The following is a 21,440-nucleotide window of genomic DNA, read 5'->3' on the forward strand; positions in this document are numbered from 1 at the left end:
GAGAATGGAGAGAGAGAAGGGGGAGGAGCAGGAAGCATCAATTCCCATATGTGCCTTGACCAGGCAAGCCCAGGGTTTCAAACTGGTAACCTCAGCATTCCAGGTCAATGCTTTATCCACTGCGCCACCACAGGTCAGGCGTAGTTATCCTTTCTTTAATGGATTACAAAAGTTTTCTGTTAACCCATTAATGATGAATCACTGGAAAGAAGAAACCTCTGATTAAAACTTAAATCTGTTATTTTCAATGTCTAGGAGGAAAGGATTTTAAAATAAGATTTTATCTATTCTAGAATTTCTAAGATCTAGTCTATTTCATACGATTTTTGTTTTGTTTAGTTTTGTAGTTTTCTGTGCTATACTTCCCTTTCTGTTCTACAGCAGGGGCAGTTGTTTGTACGTCAATTAATCTTCACAAAACTGTTTTAGGAAAAAGAAATGAAAGAAAGCTACCATTCTCTTTACATTTGTGTGCTTGCTTTTATTTTTCTCATTATACCAAAGTTAAAAATGTTATAATACAGTCGATTACATGTGTATTTTTATATTTTAGAAAGGAACTGTCCAAGACAAACTGATTTCTTTTTTAAAGTTTTTTGGTAGACACAGAAGTTTATACATTGAAAATAAGTAATTACAGAATTTCAGTTTTCTTAATAATAATTTCAGTTTGCTTAACTGTCACCCTGATTTTGAGAGTGACAATAAACAGTTTGTGCCAGGAATTTTTTTCTTCTTCTCCAAGTTAAAGAAAATGGGTACTATTAAGGGGAATGCATTGCCAAGATCTAAACAGGGTGTGTTCCGTGTAGGTCATAACCATGGCCAGTGGGAACGTGCCACACCACTCCATCCACACCCAGCCAGTGGGGAAGCAGTTTGACCGAGTGGATGATTTCTTCATTCCCACTACAACACTCCTCATCACCCACATGAGGTAAGTGCTGAAATGAGCGGTCAGCTTTAGATGTCTCTCTGATCTTGACAGAGAGCCATGAGAAACTATACCAAACATTTCAATTACCCAACAAAGACATATAGAAGTGCACAGGAGTCAGTTTTGTCTGAAATGTGTAATGAACTTTTATTTATCAACATGAGTGATGAATTTCTTGTCATATATTTCTTCAAAAGCCTAATAGAGAAGTGAATTTATAAAGATAAAATTGCCTTTTTAATCAACTGTATAGTTAATATTTTGCCAATACTCACTAGGGTCTTTTTATAAGGCTTTTGCAAATACTGACATTTGACCTTGACATAAGAAAAGATCACTCTCAGAAATCTATTCAATATATTGCTATAACATTCTTGCATCACTTTTGCCCATTTAGAAATTAATATAATTTTTTTTCGAAATATAGTTAGGTTGAAATAAAATGTTTGAGGTCTGCACTTTGAGAAAGCATGTGGTTGGCATGTTCTATCTCTATGTATTTACAAGATGTAAAAGGTAGTAATTTCTAGTGACATCACATGAAAGTTTTATAGAAGCCGTTTAAATGCTAAAAGGGGGAGACTTTGGAAATATCACAAATTCTGGTAAGTGTTATGTATCATAATAATTTATTGAAAAAATTTAAAGTATTGCTTAACAGTGTTAGTGAATCTAAACCAAACTAATATTTTGTTCTGTTTCTTAAGTGAATTCTGATGAGTGAGGACTGCCCTAAATATATGTCATTGTTTGATTCTTGTGTATATTTAGTTCTCTGTATTAAATTAAAAAATATTTCACCTAAAAGTTGGAGGTGTAAGAATTCTAAAAGTGTATAAAATTCAACTTGCAAAAATAAAAAGAAAGATTAATAAATCAGAATTATGGCTCACAGTCAAAACATGATCTAGGACAGGTTTTTGTGTGGCCAAGTATGTGTTTTCAAAGAGCTTAATATATTTCTCAAGTTGACCATTATTTTCAGAATGCTTATTATGTGCTCAGTAATTAAGTTGTTAAAAAACATAAAGTTCTCCTGACTTGTGGTGGCACAGTGAATAAAGTATTGACCTTCAATGCTGAGGTTGCTGGTTCAATACCCCAGGTTTGTCTGGTCAAGGCACATATAAGAAGCAACTACTATGAGTTGATGCTTCCCACTACTCCCCCCGACCCCACTCCCGCCTTTCTCTCTCTCTCTCTCTCTCTCTTGCCTCTCTCTAAAATTAATAAATAAAATATTTTTAAAAAATCACAATTATTACATGTTTATATGGAAAATAAATAGAACTGAAATGTATATTATTTGCATCAAAGTAATTTTTAAGGTCTGGCTGCAAACACTATAATAAATAGTTCAGAAACAAAAGAAATCAGCATATGAACTAAAAATAGTACCACTTGGATGTTACCTAATAAAATATGTTTTTATTCTTATTTGACAAAGATAAAATTTTATTTAATTGGCATTGAGTATTACGATTAATAAATATTCTCTTGTTATTTTCACATTGATAAATTACTAATAAATTACTAATCAATAATTTATTGTTAGCACTTGCTTCTGTATACTTCATTCTCTTATTCTCCATTTTTGTATTTAATATATAAACTATTATCAACTTTGCTTATTTTCTTAAAAAATGCACTATTAATACAATTTTTAGGATAAAATTTCTTTGGTTATGAAACCAATAGGGTTAACAGTGTTTTAGGTATTTCTTTTACCTTACAACAAGTAAATTGTAGCATTATGGTAATAGCTTCCAGAGGCAGGAGTTTAACTTTGGATGCAGTAAGTGCTATGAATAATTCTGTTTGTATAATATATATAATTGATATACTTTCAGAACACAACATTTGTTTAGGGTCAAAATGATTACTACCTAACTGAAGTTGGAGCTAACAGTAATTAGAGCATCTACATAGTGTGAACACATATAAGACAAAATTTTATTCTAGTTATATCTTTGCAGTATTAAAAAGGTCTGAAAGGTAGGCATGGGATATTCTTAACTCTTTCTTCCTTTTAGAGATGTATAGTGAAATGTGTATGTTTTGCCAATACCTGTAAGAATACTAAATTAAATTATAGTAATCCTAGCTGCATATAGATCTCATTTTCATGATCATCAAATTTCCTGTTGCAATTCAAAGTAATTATTTCTATTAGAATATGTATTTTAAAAAGTATTTACAAAAGTAAACTGTTCAATACTTAAAAATTTTTAATGTAATGAGGATTTACATTACATCAGGAAAACCTGAGGGGTAGATACCATCTTTTTCCTACCAATTTCATGTATCATATCTTTCTAAACAAATTTTATGTATGTTTACATGGTGGCTGCGATTGATTTTGTTATACAATGTGTTTTGCAGAATGTAGACCATTTTCTCACAGTTAGGCTTGGTATAATGTATGGCCAGTAGCAGCCACCGTTGCGGCCATTCACATGCAGGTTCACATTAGATTCAGACGTGGTAAAGAAACAGTGGAGGCAAAAATGGTGGTTTATTCCTTTATTCTAGCCTCGCACCTGGGGGGCAAGAAACACACAGAGTGAAAACACTTCCCTTTCCGTTCAGGGCTCCCAAAGCCACTGACACATCTGGGTTTTCCTAGAATCAAAGGCCCCCACTAGTCTAAGTCAACTCTGGTTCCCCATCTGCCAACATGGCTTCTTACTCTGCAGAACTGGCTTTTCCCTCCTTCCCTTTCATCTTGGCATCTTTCTCTTCTTCTCCTTCCTCCTTCTAAAAAACTACCTGGGCCGACAAAGACTCCTCCTCCAGCAAACATTGGCATAACAAAGCCCCTTCCCAAGCTGGAAGGTAATTAACAGTTTCACCTGGGCAGCGCCATTGACATGGGCAGCACGATGTTTAACAATAAAAGTGAGCAAACTCAAAAATCATATTTTACAAACACATTTGCCCAAAATTTCACCCCTTTTGCCCACTTTGCAATCCACAATCCATACCACAGGCATTCCTGTTCAGGACATGAAGCACATCACACAAATTACAGCAATGGTACAAGTCATACAATTTCAACAATTACAAAGGTGCCCTTCACCAGAGCTGCCCCACCCCATCAGGGTCTTTCACATTGTCCAAAAGCACGTCCATCCAACAGGGAAGTTGGTGCCCCTCTGGTCACAATCCAAGAGTCAGTCCACGCACATGGGGCCTCAGGTCCCCTCCCCCATCCCTGCCATCTTGGCAGCTCTTAAGACACTGTCCCAACGAGGAACACGGGACAATGGTGACCAACATTTCCACCTCTGATCCAGAATCATCCACCCCTATGTCCCAAAACCACAGCAAACCACTTTGCTGCTGGACTGTTACCTTCTGGAGTCTGCAGATGGCAATTCCAGCCTTCTCATCTTCAGAATAGGAGTTGGAAACGCCGGCTCCCACCGACTCAGAGTCACTGTGCCCGCACGGCTCCATCTTAGGCTCTAGCAGCTGCCGGCTCTCGGTAACTTCCAGGGCAAACTGCAACTCACAAACCCGTAACTCCTTCTTCAGACACTCCTCCATTTCCAGGTGCAACTCGCAAACCTGGTTGGCCTCCTTCTCCAGCGCTTGCTCCAGTTCCAGGATCTGCATCTTTCTCCCGTGGCCATTCCAGCTCCTTCCGCTGCTCGGTTTGCAGGCCTCAGGCAGCCTCTTGCACAGAGCTCTCGGTTTCCTCTCACAGGCTGTAAAAATCAGCCAGCCCACGGTCCTCAAAAGGACAGCCAACAGGAACCCCAACAACCAGTCCTGTATTCCACCCCTCAAGGGTGGTGGCAGCTCCATACCAATCTAATCCAAATCCTGCCACAAACTACACCAGATGTAGGGCCATTAGTCTCGGCTGTCACGGCCAGGCATGTGCAACTTCCCCTTAGATTCAGACAGACAGTAAGGAAACAGTGGAGCCAAAAGCTGGTGGGTCATTCCTTTATTCTAGCCTCACACCCAGCTGGTGAGTAAAAATACACAGAGGGCTCCAAAACCCACTCACACATTCTCCAGTTCCACAATCAGGAGAATCTTTTCCAGGCTTCCCTAGAATCAAAGGCCCCCACCAGCTCAAGTCACCTCTGTTCCCCATCTGCCAACATGGCTTCTTACTCTGCAAAACTGGCCTCTCTCTCCTTCCCTTCCATCTTGGCTTCTTTCTCTTCTTCTTCCTCCTTCTAAAAAACTACCTGGGCCCACAAAGACCCCTCCTCCAGCAAACATTAGCATAACAACGGTCCTTCCTGAGCAGGAAGATAATTAGCAGATTCACCTGGGCAGTGCCATGTTTAACAATAAAAGTGAGCAAACTCAAAAATCATATTTTACAAACTAATTTGCCCAACATATATATTTCCAGGTCAATCAGAAAGTTAGACACATGTGTTTTTCATTAATATTAGTTTTCTTCCTCTGATCCCTCTTCACATTTATTTGCTTTTCTCTCAGATGGCTACACCCTCATTTCAAAAAACTTATGTCTGCAAAGCTCCTGGTCAAGTGTCAGGATTTTATATCCTTTGTGCCTAAAAACCTGTAGGCACTTAATTCATGTTTCTCATAGGAATGGAGATAAAGAAGGAAGAAAGTGCTATACTGTTTCCTAAACCAGAATATATAGTATCGAGGGAAGGTCTATATATTTTTATACCTTACTGGGTTTCTCAGCATGTGACAAAATATCAAACATGCAGTGAGCTTTGCATCAGGAGGGCATGAATTGTGCCAGCAGTGAAAAGCGGTAATAAGAACTTCCATCCTGTCAGACACATCTAAGCCTCAGTGTTCGGGCAACACTATTTGCCATTGGCTCTTGTGACATTTGCCAGCTTACTTCATTTTTTTCCTATGTCTTGGCATAAAATAATGTTTGAATATTAAATTACCCATAATAGTTGTTCAAACTTGTCATAATGTTGCTAAAACAATGCTGCTAAAAGTCTCTATTTTCCCCTGTTTGTTTCGTCTTTTTTTCTCTCCACTTATTTTTTCCATTTAGATAAATGGAATGTGTCTATAATTCTCAAGCTGGTTTAATCCAGTCTGTAAAACATAGCAAGACCTGAGGAATTATAGAGAACAAAATTTCTTTATAAGCCTATACTGAAAGATAAACTGATATTTTTTTTAAAAAACTAATCAATCTTCACAAAACAGTTTGAAATTCTCAGCACTTTAAAAATCTTTAAGAATCCAATTTAGGTCCCTTTTGAATGGCCTGAGGAATTTGAATTTCAGGATACTAACTTTACTATGGGAAACATATTTGTGAGTGAGGGCTGGACTCACCCACTAATTCAGCTCCTGACTTGAAATTCAGCCCATTCCTGTGCCTACATGAAGTTGTTCCCATTTTATACTATAAAGTAAGAGCTTATTAGAAAATAATATCATTTTTAATTTTATTTATACCTCACTTTTCCATAGAAATCAGATTACCTGAGCCCTAGGCTGGGGATAAACCAGATACATCAATGCTAGCCTATATTTGATCTAAATCACAATGGTCTCTAAAACTGTAGAATTCCAGTACTGAACCAACTTGTGTCCCTGACTTTCTCTTTTTAAATATGAGTGTTTGTCCCGGAGATAATGCAGAAAAACTCCAGAGTAATATGCAACCATTTTTTTAAAGATTTTATTTATTTATTTTAGAGAGAGGAGAGAGGGAGAGAGGGAGAGAGAGAGAGAGAGAGAGAGAGAGAGAGAAAGGATGGAAGGAGGAGCAGGAAGCATCAACTTGCTTCTTGTGTGTGCCTTGACCAGGCAAGCCCAGTGTCTCAAAGAGGCATCCTCAAGCATTCCAGGTCGATGCCTTATCCACTGCACAACCACAGGTTAGGCCAGTATGCAACCATTCTTTAAAGCATGCACCTGTGAGCCCCACTTGTGAATACCATTCACTGATTAAACTTCCCGTCAGATGAGAGAGATTGCATCATACTCCAGTCTCCTCAGTAGTTCTAGCTACTTGTTGAGTTTCTGAAAGGGACTGAATAAATGTCCATTGACTAAGTTTATTTTTAGAGGTCATTAAAACTATATAGTAGATACTTTTAATACACCTCTATGTGAGCTGATTTTTCCACTCCTCAATTATTTAGGGAAAGTTTAAATCACTTAAAAATCAGTTAAAAACACAGATGATTTTCTTTTTTTTTTTTTTTTTTTTTGTATTTTTCTGAAGTTGGAAACAGGGAGGCAGTCAGCAGTCAGACAGACTCCCACATGCACCTGACCGGGATCCACCCGGCATGCCCACCAGGGAGCAATGCTCTGCCCATCTGGGGCATTGCTCTGTTGCAACCAGAGCCATTCTAGCACCTGAGGCAGAGGCCATAGAGCCATCCTCAGCACCCGGGCCAACTTTGCTCCAATGGAGCCTTGGCTGTGAGAGGGGAAGAGAGTGATAGAGAGGAAGGAGAGGGGGAGGGGTAGAGAAGCAGGGCCACAGATGATTTTCTGATGCTTATCGAAGTATACTGATTCAAATCACTCTGTAATTTTATGACTTTTTGTTTTTAGGTAAGAATAAAAATTTAATATCTTACGTTTTGTTCATTTTCACAGAAATAGTTTCATCAAATATTTAATAAGTGATAGGTTTTTTTAACAGTATTTCGCTGCACATTTCAGTTAACTGGCAACGTGTATTAATTAAGTACTCATATTTCAGACTTGTAGTTAATAAGAAATTTTCTTTAAAAATCTTACACTTCAGGCCCTGGCCAGTTGGCTCAGTGGTAGAGCGTCGGCCTGGCGTGCAGGAGTCCCAGGTTCGATTCCCGGCCAGGGCATACAGGAGAAGCGCCCATCTGCTTCTCCACCTCTCCCCCCCTCTCTTTCCTCTCTGTCTCTCTCTTCCCCTCCCACAGCCAAGGCTCCATTGGAGCAAAGTTGGCCTGGGCACTGAGGATGGCTCTATGGCCTCTGCCTCAGGTGCTAGAATGGCTCTGGTTGCAACAGAGTGACGCTCCAGATGGGCAGAGCATCTCCCCCTGATAGGCATGCTGGGTGGATCCCGGTTGGGCGCATGCGGGAGTCTATCTGACTGCCTCCCTGTTTCCAACTTCAGAAAAATAAAAAAAATAATAATAAAATAAAAAATTTTACACTTCAGCAAGTAATTCATAAACCATGAATCATAATTCTAAAATAAAAGAGATTATACTGTGCAAAAGAACTGTGTTTTGTAATGACATGGAAATATAAATTTCTTATGTAAAGAATTTCAACTGAGATTTTTTTAAATCTATATACAAAAATTATCCAGATAAGTCATATTAAAAGAAACTGTTAGAATGAATATGCATGTATAATACTCAGAATAACCAATTATGTCTGCTTAATGGTATAGAATTAAATGATAATTTATTATTTTTAATCAAAGTACTCTACAAATGTAAAGCAAAATATTTCATTATTCTACTCATAATTTGTATCCAAAGAATAAAGTTATTATAATATCATTATATGTAAATAGATATATTTAAGCAATATTATAGTTCTACTATTAAATTTTTATGATATGGCTAATTCATAGGAGGATTTAGTGAGTTTTGTTATTATTTTTAAATTAGCCAGAAATTAAAAAGTAATTAGAAAATACATTTTTTTGAGAAAAACTGGTGGTGTTAAGTGGTTGTACTACAATGGTATGGTTAAATTTCAAGTGAATGTGATTTTAAATCTTATAAAAAATAAACATTTGCATAATTATGTTTTTGGTGCCACTCTGAAGAGGAAAAAAATGGCAATTTCTTGTCATGATCTGTGTGAAGAATACAACTTTCTCTGTGGGTGCTACAAGAAATGAAAAGACATACTATGGTTTGCCATAGTTTATCACATTATCATGTTGTAAATTCTACGTAAAAATTAGAGGGATAAGCAGAACTGAGAAAATAAGAGAATATAACAAGGCAGATACCCAAGCAATGGGTGATGAAATGGTTGCCTAGGTCCTTCCTTGAAAAGTTGTTGATAATTCCTCCAAAGGACGACTTCTTATTGGTTAGTGGTGAATAAAAGTGAGAACTACGTGGGGGCCAATGTGATGCAGAGATAGGAAATTTGATAAAGCTTAGCGAAGGATTCCAAGAAGGCCAGAAAATATAAGCTACAATGAATGCACAAATCAGCAGGTCTTTCTTAGAGGTTTTTACTTGTCATTAATAAAAAAGGTTGGAAGGTTGAGAAGAGGATAGCAGCAAGATATTTTCACCTTGAGAAGAGCTTACCATGAGCTACTTAACGTTATAAGTGGAAATTGTTTGAAATTTTCATTGACTAAGTCATATCTTTGATACAATTTAAAACAGGTGCCACTTCTAGCCTGACCCTTGTGACATCTGCAAATCATGCCTCTTCCATCTTTTGTCCTCTCTCAAGTTAGAGTGTGACTAGAGACACATTTAATTCCATCTAGTTCAAGCATATCAATGTCAATTGCCTCAGAGGATACTTAGAGTAAATACAAGAAGGAAATTACTTCTAATTTGCATACTATTTCAGGACTAGTTCTGTAAGTAGAAAGGAAGATGTCAGCTTAGGTGATGCTATTTGAGATGCTTTGAAAGTCTTGCCTACCCTTTAAGTCACCCCAACACTACCATTGATTATGTTGCCTAGATTTTCAAACTCCTCCTCTTGTTTCTTTTGGTTAAATTTCCAGATACTTACCTTCAGAATGCTCCCATTTCTTGAGAGAAAAATAGAGCAGTTAGGAAATTGTTATTTTTATTGTTATTTTTCTTTGTGGGTTGATTGGTTAGTTTTGCAATGTTTTAAAAGTAATCTTTATACTTGTGAAGATGTGTGTGTGTGTGTGCCTATTTATTTCAATCAATAATTACGTGATAAGCAATAAGATGAATAGAGTATATCTGTAAATCACAGTGACAAGGAGGCCTTGAAAGCAGCAGTCAGTTATAGAAAATCTTGAATATGCCAGTTCCCATACCTTTTTCCTCCTTTGCGCTTAACTTGCTGAACAAAATTAACAAATGCAGATACAAATAATGATTCCAAAATTTCTTTGTACTACTCTGCCTTATCCCACCACATACCTACCCCAAGATACTGTTTGTTAGTGTTGAATGAATATCTCTGATTGGCTAATTCAGAAATATTGTGGAAAGTGGATCTAGTGTTACTCTTCAATTTGGATGAACTGAAAAAGAGCAGGGTAGCTGGAGGCACTCTAGTAGGATCCTCAAACAGCAAAGCAGTGCTAAGAGTATAATGTAACAATGTGTGTGTTAGGTAGGAGACCTTGAATCTGCTCCAACTCCTGGACAACCTGTGAATGAGTGATGTTCACACGGTCCTGTCCTCCACAGCCCTGCTCAGCTTCTGTAGATCCGTTCCTATGGCTTCTTTTATTAATTAAATCAATCCATCTCTTATTTGGTATTCCTCTTTTCCTGCTGCCTTCTATTTTCTCTAGTATTATTATTTTTTCAAAAAATTTTGCATGTTCATGATGTGCCCAAAGTAGGACAGCTTTAGAATATAAGAGTGCCTGCAGTCAAATGTGACTGAGGATACAAGGGTTTATCCTGTTTCGGATCAACCAGTCCCGACAGCCAGGGGCTGTGGCTCCACTGCAGGAGATGAAGAACAGGGAAATAAGTAGTGGGCACCACTCCGGCAGGCTGGAGAGAAGACTAGAGCACTCCTTCTGTTATAAACTACAGCACAGAAATGATTAAGAAGGGGTTGGGCTTGATGTATGTTTCCTTAAAGCTTTTCCAAGGGGAAAAATAAATAGTCTGTGAAAGTGAAAGTAAAGTATATCATTCTCCCTCATATTTTATCAAAAAATGTTAAAGCAAAATTATATATATGGCTACCCATATATCAAGACAACTGGATATCTGTGACTTGATTCATGGCCAGGCCAAGTGTATGGAGACACAATTTTAGCACGGAAATTGTCTGGTTGCATTGAAATCCTAGCATATCAGAAATTTAAAATATCAATTATTCAATGCATTTTTAGAAAAAGTATCATTTTAGGATAATAAGCTGCAATTGAAATTGTTTCAAAAAATGGTTCTCAGATAAAGATCTCACAAAAATTACAATTCAGTGCAATTCAATATTTTTCTTTCATTCATACTTATATATATGCTAATTCCTCCCACAAGGAGAAATAAACTAACAAACCAACCAAAAAATGATTCGGAATAGCCTATCGCCAGAGCTCTATCTATATTCTCACAAATGGTGCATGTCTGAAATGTAGATTCTGAAACTGTGACCTTTCCTTTCTCCTGAGTTCTTTGCTTTGTCAGTCCCTCTTTCTACTGTGCATAAACAACAACTCTAGATTGTTAGAAGTTAGTGTTCTGCTATTTCTTGAGATCCATACATCCCCTGAGCCTAAGGTCTTCTCTATCTGAAAAAGAGAACGTTTGTAAATAGTATGTGTAAATAGTATATACAGTTTCCCTTCTTTTCCAAGTGAGAGGAGGGCAGATAGATTTTTGCATACACCCAGATCGGGATCCACCTGGCAATCCCTGTCTCGGGCCAAAGTTCTGCCCATTTGGGGTCATACTGGCAACCAAGCTATTTTTAGTGCCTGAGGCAGAGGCTTCATGAGTCATCCTCAGTTTCTGGGCCAATAGCTCTCAAACCAATCCAGCCATGACTGCGGAAGGGGAAAAAAGAGAAAGAGAGAGGAGGGGTGGGGTAGAGAAGCAGATGGTCGCTTCTCCTATGTAGGAATCAAACCCTGGACATTCACATGCTGGGTTGACACTCTACCGCTGAGCCAACCAGCCAGGTCTTATTTTTATGAGTGCGTATGCACATACATATGCAAATCACTACTGGTAAAACTTTCAGCAGTCTTACGTTGGTGCCGAGCTTACTCTGCATCGATACCTGGGAACTTTCTTCATCTTATTTCTAAAAAAAGTAAACGCACCATAGCCTCAAGCTTTAATCTATAATGTCATTCTATTTTTTTTTTTTCATTATGGTTACTGGATTTTCCTTTATTTTAAGCAGTACTTTTAACCTTTAGCATGTTAGAAGAGCCTAACATTGAGTGTAAAATACTTATACAGAAAACCACTGACTGCTTGAAGCCAAGTACTATATGTTGTATTTAGTTTGTTATCTCTAACTTCTTAAGTTAGAGAATCCTGTCTGCCTCCCTGCTTGGTTCTATATTAACAGGGCTCTGAGTCTTGTAAGAAAAGAGCCTAGTACCCAAAGTAGGTGAACCAAATAGGCCAAATAGGCCAGCACCTCTTTTGACAGAAAATCACTTAGATGAGTAGCCTGCATTTGCTATGTGATATTTTGTTGTATGAGAAAACAAAGTTGGATTTAAAGAGCAAGCTATATTCTAAGTGTGGAGATTTCCTTAGTTTAAAAAGTTAAAGTTTTGTACAGGTGTGATTACTAGACACCAAGCTCTAAGATTTAATAAGTCCTACAAATAGATTGATACTACAACATTTTTAACTGACAACATCAATGGAGCACTAATGACATAATTTAGAAACACTCTGTAGTGAAGATCTGCCTCTTGAGTTTTATTATGCAAAGTAAAATAGCTCTTGTGTTTTCTCTCAGAGGTCCTTATGCTAACTCATCAAAGTGTTCAGTAAAATATAAGGCCATCCATTTTATAGGATCCAGTAATCTCCTTAAGAGATTGTAAATTTCTAGGGGTTTTTGTCCTTTGTCACATAGTATTTTGGGTTTTGCTGGAAATGGTAATTCAAATGTATTTTACTCTAAACAAATAAATAATATGGTTGCATAGATTCCATGTCTCGGCTTAGTAGTGTCAACTGATGGTCGGCACCAATTCAATTCCAACAAGAATCCCCAATTCGGGGAGCAGTGAAGGACTTGATTCAGTGCAAACAGCTCAGTTATGATGTAGCACATCTGTGGGGCAGCACAGCTGTGGAACAGCTCAGTAGTGTCACAGCTCAGTGATTAAACAGCAAGGCTGTGGGAGAGCAGGGGCGGGTAGAGACCCTCAGGCTAGAGGCAGTCCTTCCATGAGTTCCATCTCTGGCTAGACAGCTTAGCTCTGCTCTGCTCCACTTTGGCCCATGGAGACAGGACAGCTCCATTAGCTCTGTTCTCTGTTCTTGAGAAAATTCTCCAACATTTTATCTTCAAGCAGGTAAACACAGTGTTCTATGGAAAGGAACGCATGCTCTCAGAGCAGAGGGGAGCTGAATTTACTGTATTTTTCACTCCATAAGACACACTTTTTTCTCCCAAAAATGGAGGGGGAAATGCCCATGCGTCTTATGGAGCGAATGTTCATTTTTGTTTTAGCTGCTGCGGGCGCTGTGCTGGTAAACATGTCGAATGGGCACCAGCGGAGCGTAATCATACCCACCACAGCAGCGTGTGGAACCCCGGCATCTGCTGAGTGATCTCCTGGGGTCCTACTAGCCAGTTGCAACCTCTCGACGTTTCCATTAACAAACTGTTTAAAGTCTTTTTTTTATTTTTTTATTTTTCTGAAGCTGGAAACGGGGAGAGACAGTCAGACAGACTCCCGCGAGCGCCCGACCAGGATCCACCCGGCATGCCCACCAGGGGGCGCTCTGCCCACCAGGGGGCAATGCTCTGCCCCTCCGGGGCGTCGCTCTGTTGCGACCAGAGCCACTCTAGCGCCTGGGGCAGAGGCCAAGGAGCCATTCCCAGCGCCCGGGCCATCTTTGCTCCAATGGAGCCTCGGCTGCGGGAGGGGAAAAGAGAGACAGAGAGGAAGGAGAGGGGGAAGGGTGGAGAAGCAGATGGGCGCTTCTCCTGTGTGCCCTGGCCGGGAATCGAACCCGGGACTTCTGCACGCCAGGCCGACGCTCTACCACTGAGCCAACCAGCCAGGGCCAAACAATTTCAACTCTTTACGCGAGAAGAGTGGAACAAATGGAAGGCTGCTGGTAATCGTGATCTGACAGCAACTGGACGAATGAAGAGACCCACCATCACTCAAGTTTGTGCATGGGTGAAAACATCATGGCAGTCAGTAAGGAATCAAACCGTGGTACGGTCATTCAAAAAATGTGGCATTAGCAATGCCTTAAATGGCACTGAAGATGGTATCATATATGAAAATAGTGAAGAAAGTGACACCAGTGACTGTAAGCAACTGAACTTCTAAATTCTGACACTAGTGATGATGAGTTCCTGGGGTTCCTGAACAACTGGAAGAGTATTTGAACATTAAAGTCTCTTCTCATTTGTTAATAACAGTGCTAATGGCTGTTAATACTGCTGTTGAGTTTACATTGTTGAAATATTATTGTGGTATATTTTATTAAATATTTTAAAACACTATTTGGATAAAAGTATTTTTTTTTTTTCTTATTTTCCTCTTGAAAACCTTAGGTGCGTCTTATGGTCAAGTGCATCTTATGGAGTAAAAAAATGGTATATAATGAGAAGTTCTCAATCCTGGCACCTGGCTATCTATTCTCATGCAAATAAGGACTCCAAATCATCACAGTTTGATTGGTTCAAAAAGCACTGTCCTCATTGGAGGGAACAGAGCTGCTTTGATAAGCTAATTAGGATATGCTCCAATTGGACTTGGAAAGTCTCAGTCTTTTGGGCTGAAATAGGTTTCTAGGAACTTCTTTATAAGGATTGGCTTAGGTCAAAACACTGTGCTGGCAGGCAGTTCTGTGCAGGCTTCTCCCTGAAGCATGGTTTGCAGGAGAGGACCCTGTTTAGCAAGGGCTGGTAGGCTCTGTTTATACATTTGAGCTCAGTGAGCCGCCAGAAGCCCTTTCCAACAGGTACATTCATTCTTGGGGTCAACAGCAGTAAAAACAAACTCATATAACAATTGAGATAAACAAAGAAAAACACCAAAATTTAAGATATAATGCAATATATCATGAGAAAGGGGCAGAACTCATCTTAAAAACTTAAGCAGTTTATTATATGAATTTAATATGCACATTGCATAACCTATTTTACACATATATTTAATAGATTAGACGATAAGATAGGGTTGGGCAAAAGTAGCTTTACAGTTGTGAGTATGCAAAACACAGTTTTATTCTTGTATTATGATTTATTGTATTATTTTCCATATGAACAACTGTCAATCTACTTTTGACCCACCTTGTATTTTGATACAAAGATATAAGGCATTAACTAGTTCTCAGAAAACATGTGCACAGAAGTCTAATGTGTACTAAGGTTTCTAATTTAAACTCTAAGCGAATGTATTATCTTTTTGCTGAAGGAAGATATTTTACCATGGCATCTTCTTTTATGAATCTATAAATGTTTCTTGATGGCGTTTTATTAAAATGTGAAAACTTTACATTTGAGTGTAAAAAAACTTTTTTTTGAATGAAATTCTTCTACTATAGCTCAACAAAGCAACTCTATTAAATAAATAATTTTGTTATTGAGGACACAAGTATAAATTGATAATAGTCAATAGACCATTTTGGAAATGTTCTGTGACTGTGGCTAAATACTATTATATATATCTATATCTATATCTACATCTATCTATCTATATCTATATCTATATCTATCTATATCTTATCTATCTTTTAAATGTTGTTTGGCCACTTTTCTATTTTGTTTGGCAAAGTTAATTTAAAATTAATGTTGGTAGTGGGGAGTGTCTTTAGGTAGACAACATTGGTGGCACTGATATTCTCTGTCTGGAAAATAATTTGTAGCTCTAGAAGTTATCCACTCTGAATCTACCTGAGTTAATATTTTGTATTATTTTAAGTTACTGTACATCTGTAGCTATAGCCCCACTATGTCTATCCATATAGAAAAAAGAAATTAGTAATTTGTTGTGAGTCAATCAAAAACTATTTGGACAAATGCATTCTGTTTTCCAGTATTTATATTTTTCTTCATTTAAGTAAATTAGTTATCAATTGATTATTTTGTTATAGGATTTATGAGGGTGACATTGGTTACTAAAATTTTATAGGTTTCAGGTGCACAATTCTATAATGCATCTGTATATTGCATTGTATTTTTAACCCAAAGTAAAATCTTCCGTCACCATATCTTTAACCCCTTTACCCTTTATTACCTTCTCCTGCCCCTCTCGTCTGGTAACCACCATACTGCTGTCTGTGTCCCTGAGGTTTTGTCTTCATCCTTTATTGTTTAAATTAAGGTAAGAATGCTCACTGTTAACATTCACTTGTTAGATTACAATGTTCTATCTCTTGCTTCTCTTTTTAAAAAAGAAATGGTGTAGATAAATGTCAGGTTTAAAAGTTCTTTAAGATTTTGTTCAGGCAAAACTAAAGTACAGGAAAAAGATGTCAAAGAACCTTTAAAATTAAATCTAAAAGAGAAACCCACCAATTAGTAGAAATATGGAGAAACTGCCTATTGAGTCAAATCTGTCATTAGTCATAATTAGAAATATTTCACATAATCCCAGGAGTGTATTAAGACTATTAGGCAACAAACCTCAAACTAGCAATGTTTTATCCTTTGGTATATACACCAGAGTGGTGTAAGGTAAATACACCTCACGCAATAATCAAAGTAGACAGCTTCAAGGGAAATAAAAATGAAATTTGCCTAAAGAGAATCTTAACTGCTAGTTGAGTTAGTTATGCTTAAAATCTCCTCTGTATATGTTTAGACTAAGGATAGGTGAAATTTTTACTATACTATGGAAACTTTTACTTTCTTATTTTTCCTTTATTTTTTTTAAAAAGGAGGGATAATGAAATATTTACATATCTTTTTATGTATTAATAATTGATTTTTAAGAAAAAACAACTTAAATTACAGTAATTCATTTTTTACAATAACATGGCTTATTTTATGCTTATGTAACTTTGGATACTTCAATATAGCTTTTAGTTTCTTTGAAACAAAAGGGAATCAGGGTTTGCATATTCTATGAAAATAGTTGCTGCTTTATGTAACTAAGCCAAGGAAATCTTAAAATAACCTAGACTTTCCCCCCTAATTATAAATTAAGATTATTCATCAATTTTGAGGAGTGCTGGAAAAAACTGCTTACATTTTGAACTAGTTAAAAAATATACTGTTTAGGCCCTGGCCAGTTAGCTCAGTGGTAGAGCATCGGCCTGGCATGCAGGAGTCCTGGGTTCGATTCCTGGCCAGGGCACACAGGAGAAGCGCCCATCTGCTTCTCTACCCCTCCCCCTCTCCTTCCTCTCTGTCTCTCTCTTCCCCTCTTACAGCCAAGGCTCCAGTGGAGCAAAGTTGGCCCGGGCGCTGGTGATGGCTCTGTGGCCTCTGCCTCAGGTGCTAGAATGGCTCTGGTTGAAACAGAGCAACGCCCCAGATGGGCAGAGCATCGCCCCCTGGTGGGCATGCCGGGTGGATCCCGGTCAGGCACATGCGGGAGTCTGTCTGACTGCCTCCTGGTTTCCAACTTCAGAAAAATACAAAAAAAAATAATAATAATAAAATAAATAAATATATATATATATACACACACTGTTTATATTTCGTTTAAACATTTAGTTGTATTAATATCAAATACATAACGTATTTTGAATCCCTAAAGATATTTTATTAGAAAACCTGACAAAATTAATTTAGTTGATACATAAGAATATTTTTAAATTAGATCAATTTACATAAGAATATGATGCTAAGAAATATTTTTAATAGATCATAGATACATGTATTGTTATGTTGGTTAAACACACCTTCTTGATTTCTTGCATACAGCCTTAACTTGCTTGACTTTTTTGACATCAAAAACCTCTACTTTCATACAAATAATGAAATCTAATTTAAAGAGATTTTGTTGAGCACTAAAGACTGTTAAGAATAAAAGTATAGTAGAATAGAACCCATTTGGCAACAGTCATTTGAGATGTACGTTATGGTAAAGTAAAAGATACACTGTTTGGGTATCATTATCAGAGTCCTTATGAAAATAGAGGTTGCAATAACCTACATATCATATTTTCACTTTCTGAGTCTGACCTGTGCCCTGCCAACATAACATTTATGCTGAAAATCCTTTTAAAGTTACCACCACTTAGCTAATTTAAAGTCATCCATTTTATCTTTTACTATTTTAAAATACTTGAAAACACTTTTTGAACCACCATATTTTGGGGTTTACAAAAGTAGGATAAGTTATATTTATTCTTCTGATTCATCAAGTCATTATTAAAATTTCAAATTCATTAAGAAAACATTTTTCTTATTGCATTTATACAAGTGAAAAATATAATAACATTAATTTTATTGTAAGCTGACAATGTACATACATACTGTAAAGAGATTCACTATTTATTATAATAAATTCAAGACTTTTTAAAGTTATATACAGAATTAAACCAAGAATTTAAATTTAACAGGAAATAAAGGAATGCAGTGTTAAGAAAAAATGGGCCAGGAATCTAAGAAATTTACTTGAAATACAAACTATTCCCTACCATCTTTTCATATTTTCTAATAGAGTTTCCTCAGTAATTGTCTAACTATCTCCTTGTCCTACATACAGTAGTCATTTTAATAATTCTCTATAATTTTCTTATTTTAGTATAACGTTAAAGTATAAATTATAGTCTAGTCTGAGTTTACTGTACTACTTACATGCCTTCAGGTTGTATTCCTTGGTTGTAGTTTTTTTCTTATTACTTCCATTATTATGTAATATGTTAATAGTAGTTTAAAAATATCCAACACTTACTAAGCAAACACTGAGCTAAGAATATATTATGCACCGTCTCATTTAAAACGATCACCTACTAAATTTTTATCCCTATCCTACATATGGTAAAATCTTATCTGATAAGTATTGGAACCAGCTATAAACTCAATTCTGCCTAAATTCAATGTCTTAGCACTTAATACATTAGAATATATTGAAGTGGTTTTTTTTTTTTTCATTTTCAGAGTTCAAAACCTGATGCTGATGTGCTCTCCACATTAATCTCAGCTCTCCTTTAAGACGTTCCCTTCTCTTGCTTTCCTGTGCCTCTGCTGCAATAAAACTCTACTCCTACCTGCAGACCTACACTCCATTTTCTTGCCTATCTGCAATTATTTGCAGAATGCCTTGTTTCTTCATTGTCTGCCTAATATACCCTTCAAAGCTTATCTCAAAACCACCTTTTCTAAAATTTGCGATAATTTCTCTAATTGGAGTCCCTTTGGCATTTTCAATTTTCATTATTTTTCACTTGTCATTGAGACTCACACCGACCTAGATTGGAAACTAGCTCCTGAACTCCTTTGAGACCGTTAACACAATATTTAATATCACTTAGATCAGTTTGATTTTCCTCTTCCAAAGGTAAATGATTTCAGAAGGGACAGAGAAAAAATAAGGTGTGGTGTCTACGGTCTCTGCAAAACCTGCAGTAATTTTTTGCTGTCTGCTCATGTCTAACTCTATAAGGTCTATTTATTAATCTGTTCCCCTGTCCCTCATACACGGCCCTAGGCTGAGTTCACTTATCCCTCCCCTTTGTAATGCAATTAACACTTTACTGCTTCTTCATGCTTCTCATTTTCCCTATTCTACTTCAATTCATTAAACAATGAACCACTGATTTCTCTATGTTTAGAGCTGTGGTAATACAACTATGCGTTGGAAAGAAAAAAAAAAGAAAAAACTTAATATATTTCTTATTGCATATTCATTAAATCCAAACTACACTGAACCTGCTTCCATTAGCAGTCTGAGCTCTTAAAAGTAATCTACATATATCTTGTGGTAGAGCCAATGTAAACCTGAGCAGCCCCCATACTTTCTTCCTTCCCCTTAACTATTTATCTTCTCTAAAGATAAATAGAATCAGATTTCTGATTCTGCTTTAGATATCTTAATTTATATCAATATCCTGGCTGAACTCAAGTGCACTGTAAATCATGCGACTTTTTTTCTTTTCTGGTGTCATTTATGAGCACTCAGTAAATATTTGTTTAAAAATAATGCATTTAGTCAGGTTTCTCTGTATGTCTGTCTGCATGGTGATTCTGTACAAAAAAAAAAAAAAAATCCAGCGAGCTACATCTCAGTTTGTAGCTCACTGAGAATGTCTCCATGGCCATAGGTTCGGTGGAGCCAGGAAGTTGCCACTTACCAAGCTGTTGTAAGACCATATGGAGACAGCTCAGTTTGAAGATATTTGAATCACTTGATTCAGCGCAAGAGTAATGCCAAAGCTGTAGGATTGCCATCTGTGAGTTTTCTCAGAGTCCTGCAAATGGTAACAGTTTGAGATGGGACTACTTATTTATTCAGTCTGAGCATCTATCTATCTCTATGGCTTGTACAAATCCACATTTTTCTCTAAGTGTCAAGAAAATTGACTAGGTCTTTTCTCAAAGGGAAATTTTACATTTTATTTAAGATTTGACTAGAGCTTATGATTAAACAAAACCTTGAATCTTGGGAATATTATAATGCTTCTTAGGTTAGAAAATCTACTTCTTTCTTTCTCAGGTACATTTCATTATAAATCTCCTGGATTGTTTGCTTGAGATTTATGTCTTTCATGTTTCTCTGAAAATGCTCTGGAGACATCTACTCAGTGAATATTTTCACTGGTTCAAAACAATGTATATTGGAGTGGATATTTTAGTAAGTGTCTCAGTTTTAATGTACTATCAACCTAGTTTACAGCAATGTTTAATAATTGCTGAGCTTTGTAAGTGAATTGGAACCCTACCTCTGCCATGGCTAGTATCTCTAAAGTATATTTCTTTTTTAAGTGAAATTTATCAAAGTGTAACACAATGAAGAACACCATCTGCAATTGACATTTAGTGTATTAACTCATGAGTCTCAGGAAAGCCTTGTTTATTTGCTCAATTTAATTTAGAATTTTAATATTAGTGTTGAAGAGAAAGCTGATTATACTCTTCAGCAAATATATAATATAAGAAGAGGTTTAAAACCGAAGAGTTGTTTTTTTGTCAGTCACAAGCTCTGATGACTCACACATTCCTATGGTGAGCTCTGTGAAGTGCTTCATTTATAACCAGAAATATTTTGAGAAAAAACAATCTATCAAAAAGATGACATAGAAGAATTGATATGGAATTGTGGATAATTTCTTTTTAATACCAGTATCAAACTTAAAAAATGCTAAACTTTGTATGCTTATTACCTAACGAGCATCAGGCAGATAAATGTGTGAACTCTATTAAAATATATCACTCAGTTTACTAAAAATAGCAGTATGTACTCAAAAAATTAATACAGAATCTCTCACAGTTACTTCTATTACGCTCTATATATGCCGCTGTAAACATCAGTCCCACAGCGTAACTCATCTCAGGCCCTTTGAAGTAAAACACCATTAGGGGTTGAAATCACAGCCATGATAAAGACCTCTATTTCCACAGAGCTGAAAAGAGAATGTGGTAAAAAACAAAAATCTCTAAAATAAGGAGTCATTGAGATGTGATCTGGCAGGTCCCGAGGCAGGTCGGTGTTTTGAACAGAATAAACAAATCGCTGGCACGGTAGATGTACATTAGGAGACTCAGAACA

The 21,440-nt window shown here is 36.8% G+C and overlaps 1 protein-coding gene across 4 annotated transcripts in view; it reads left to right on the forward strand.

Moving 5' to 3' along the window:
* Positions 1 to 21,440, forward strand: part of FSTL5 (follistatin like 5) — a 703,822-nt gene that overhangs the window by 654,053 nt on the left and 28,329 nt on the right. For all 4 annotated transcript variants that reach the window (XM_066387204.1, XM_066387223.1, XM_066387213.1 and 1 more), the window contains one exon: positions 813 to 937. In XM_066387204.1, coding sequence (XP_066243301.1) covers positions 813 to 937 — 125 coding nt within the window. The remainder of the gene's footprint in view (positions 1 to 812; positions 938 to 21,440) is intronic.

The sequence above is a fragment of the Saccopteryx leptura genome, chromosome 1, assembly GCF_036850995.1.
Source record: "Saccopteryx leptura isolate mSacLep1 chromosome 1, mSacLep1_pri_phased_curated, whole genome shotgun sequence".
In the NCBI taxonomy this organism is placed as follows: Eukaryota; Metazoa; Chordata; class Mammalia; order Chiroptera; family Emballonuridae; genus Saccopteryx; species Saccopteryx leptura.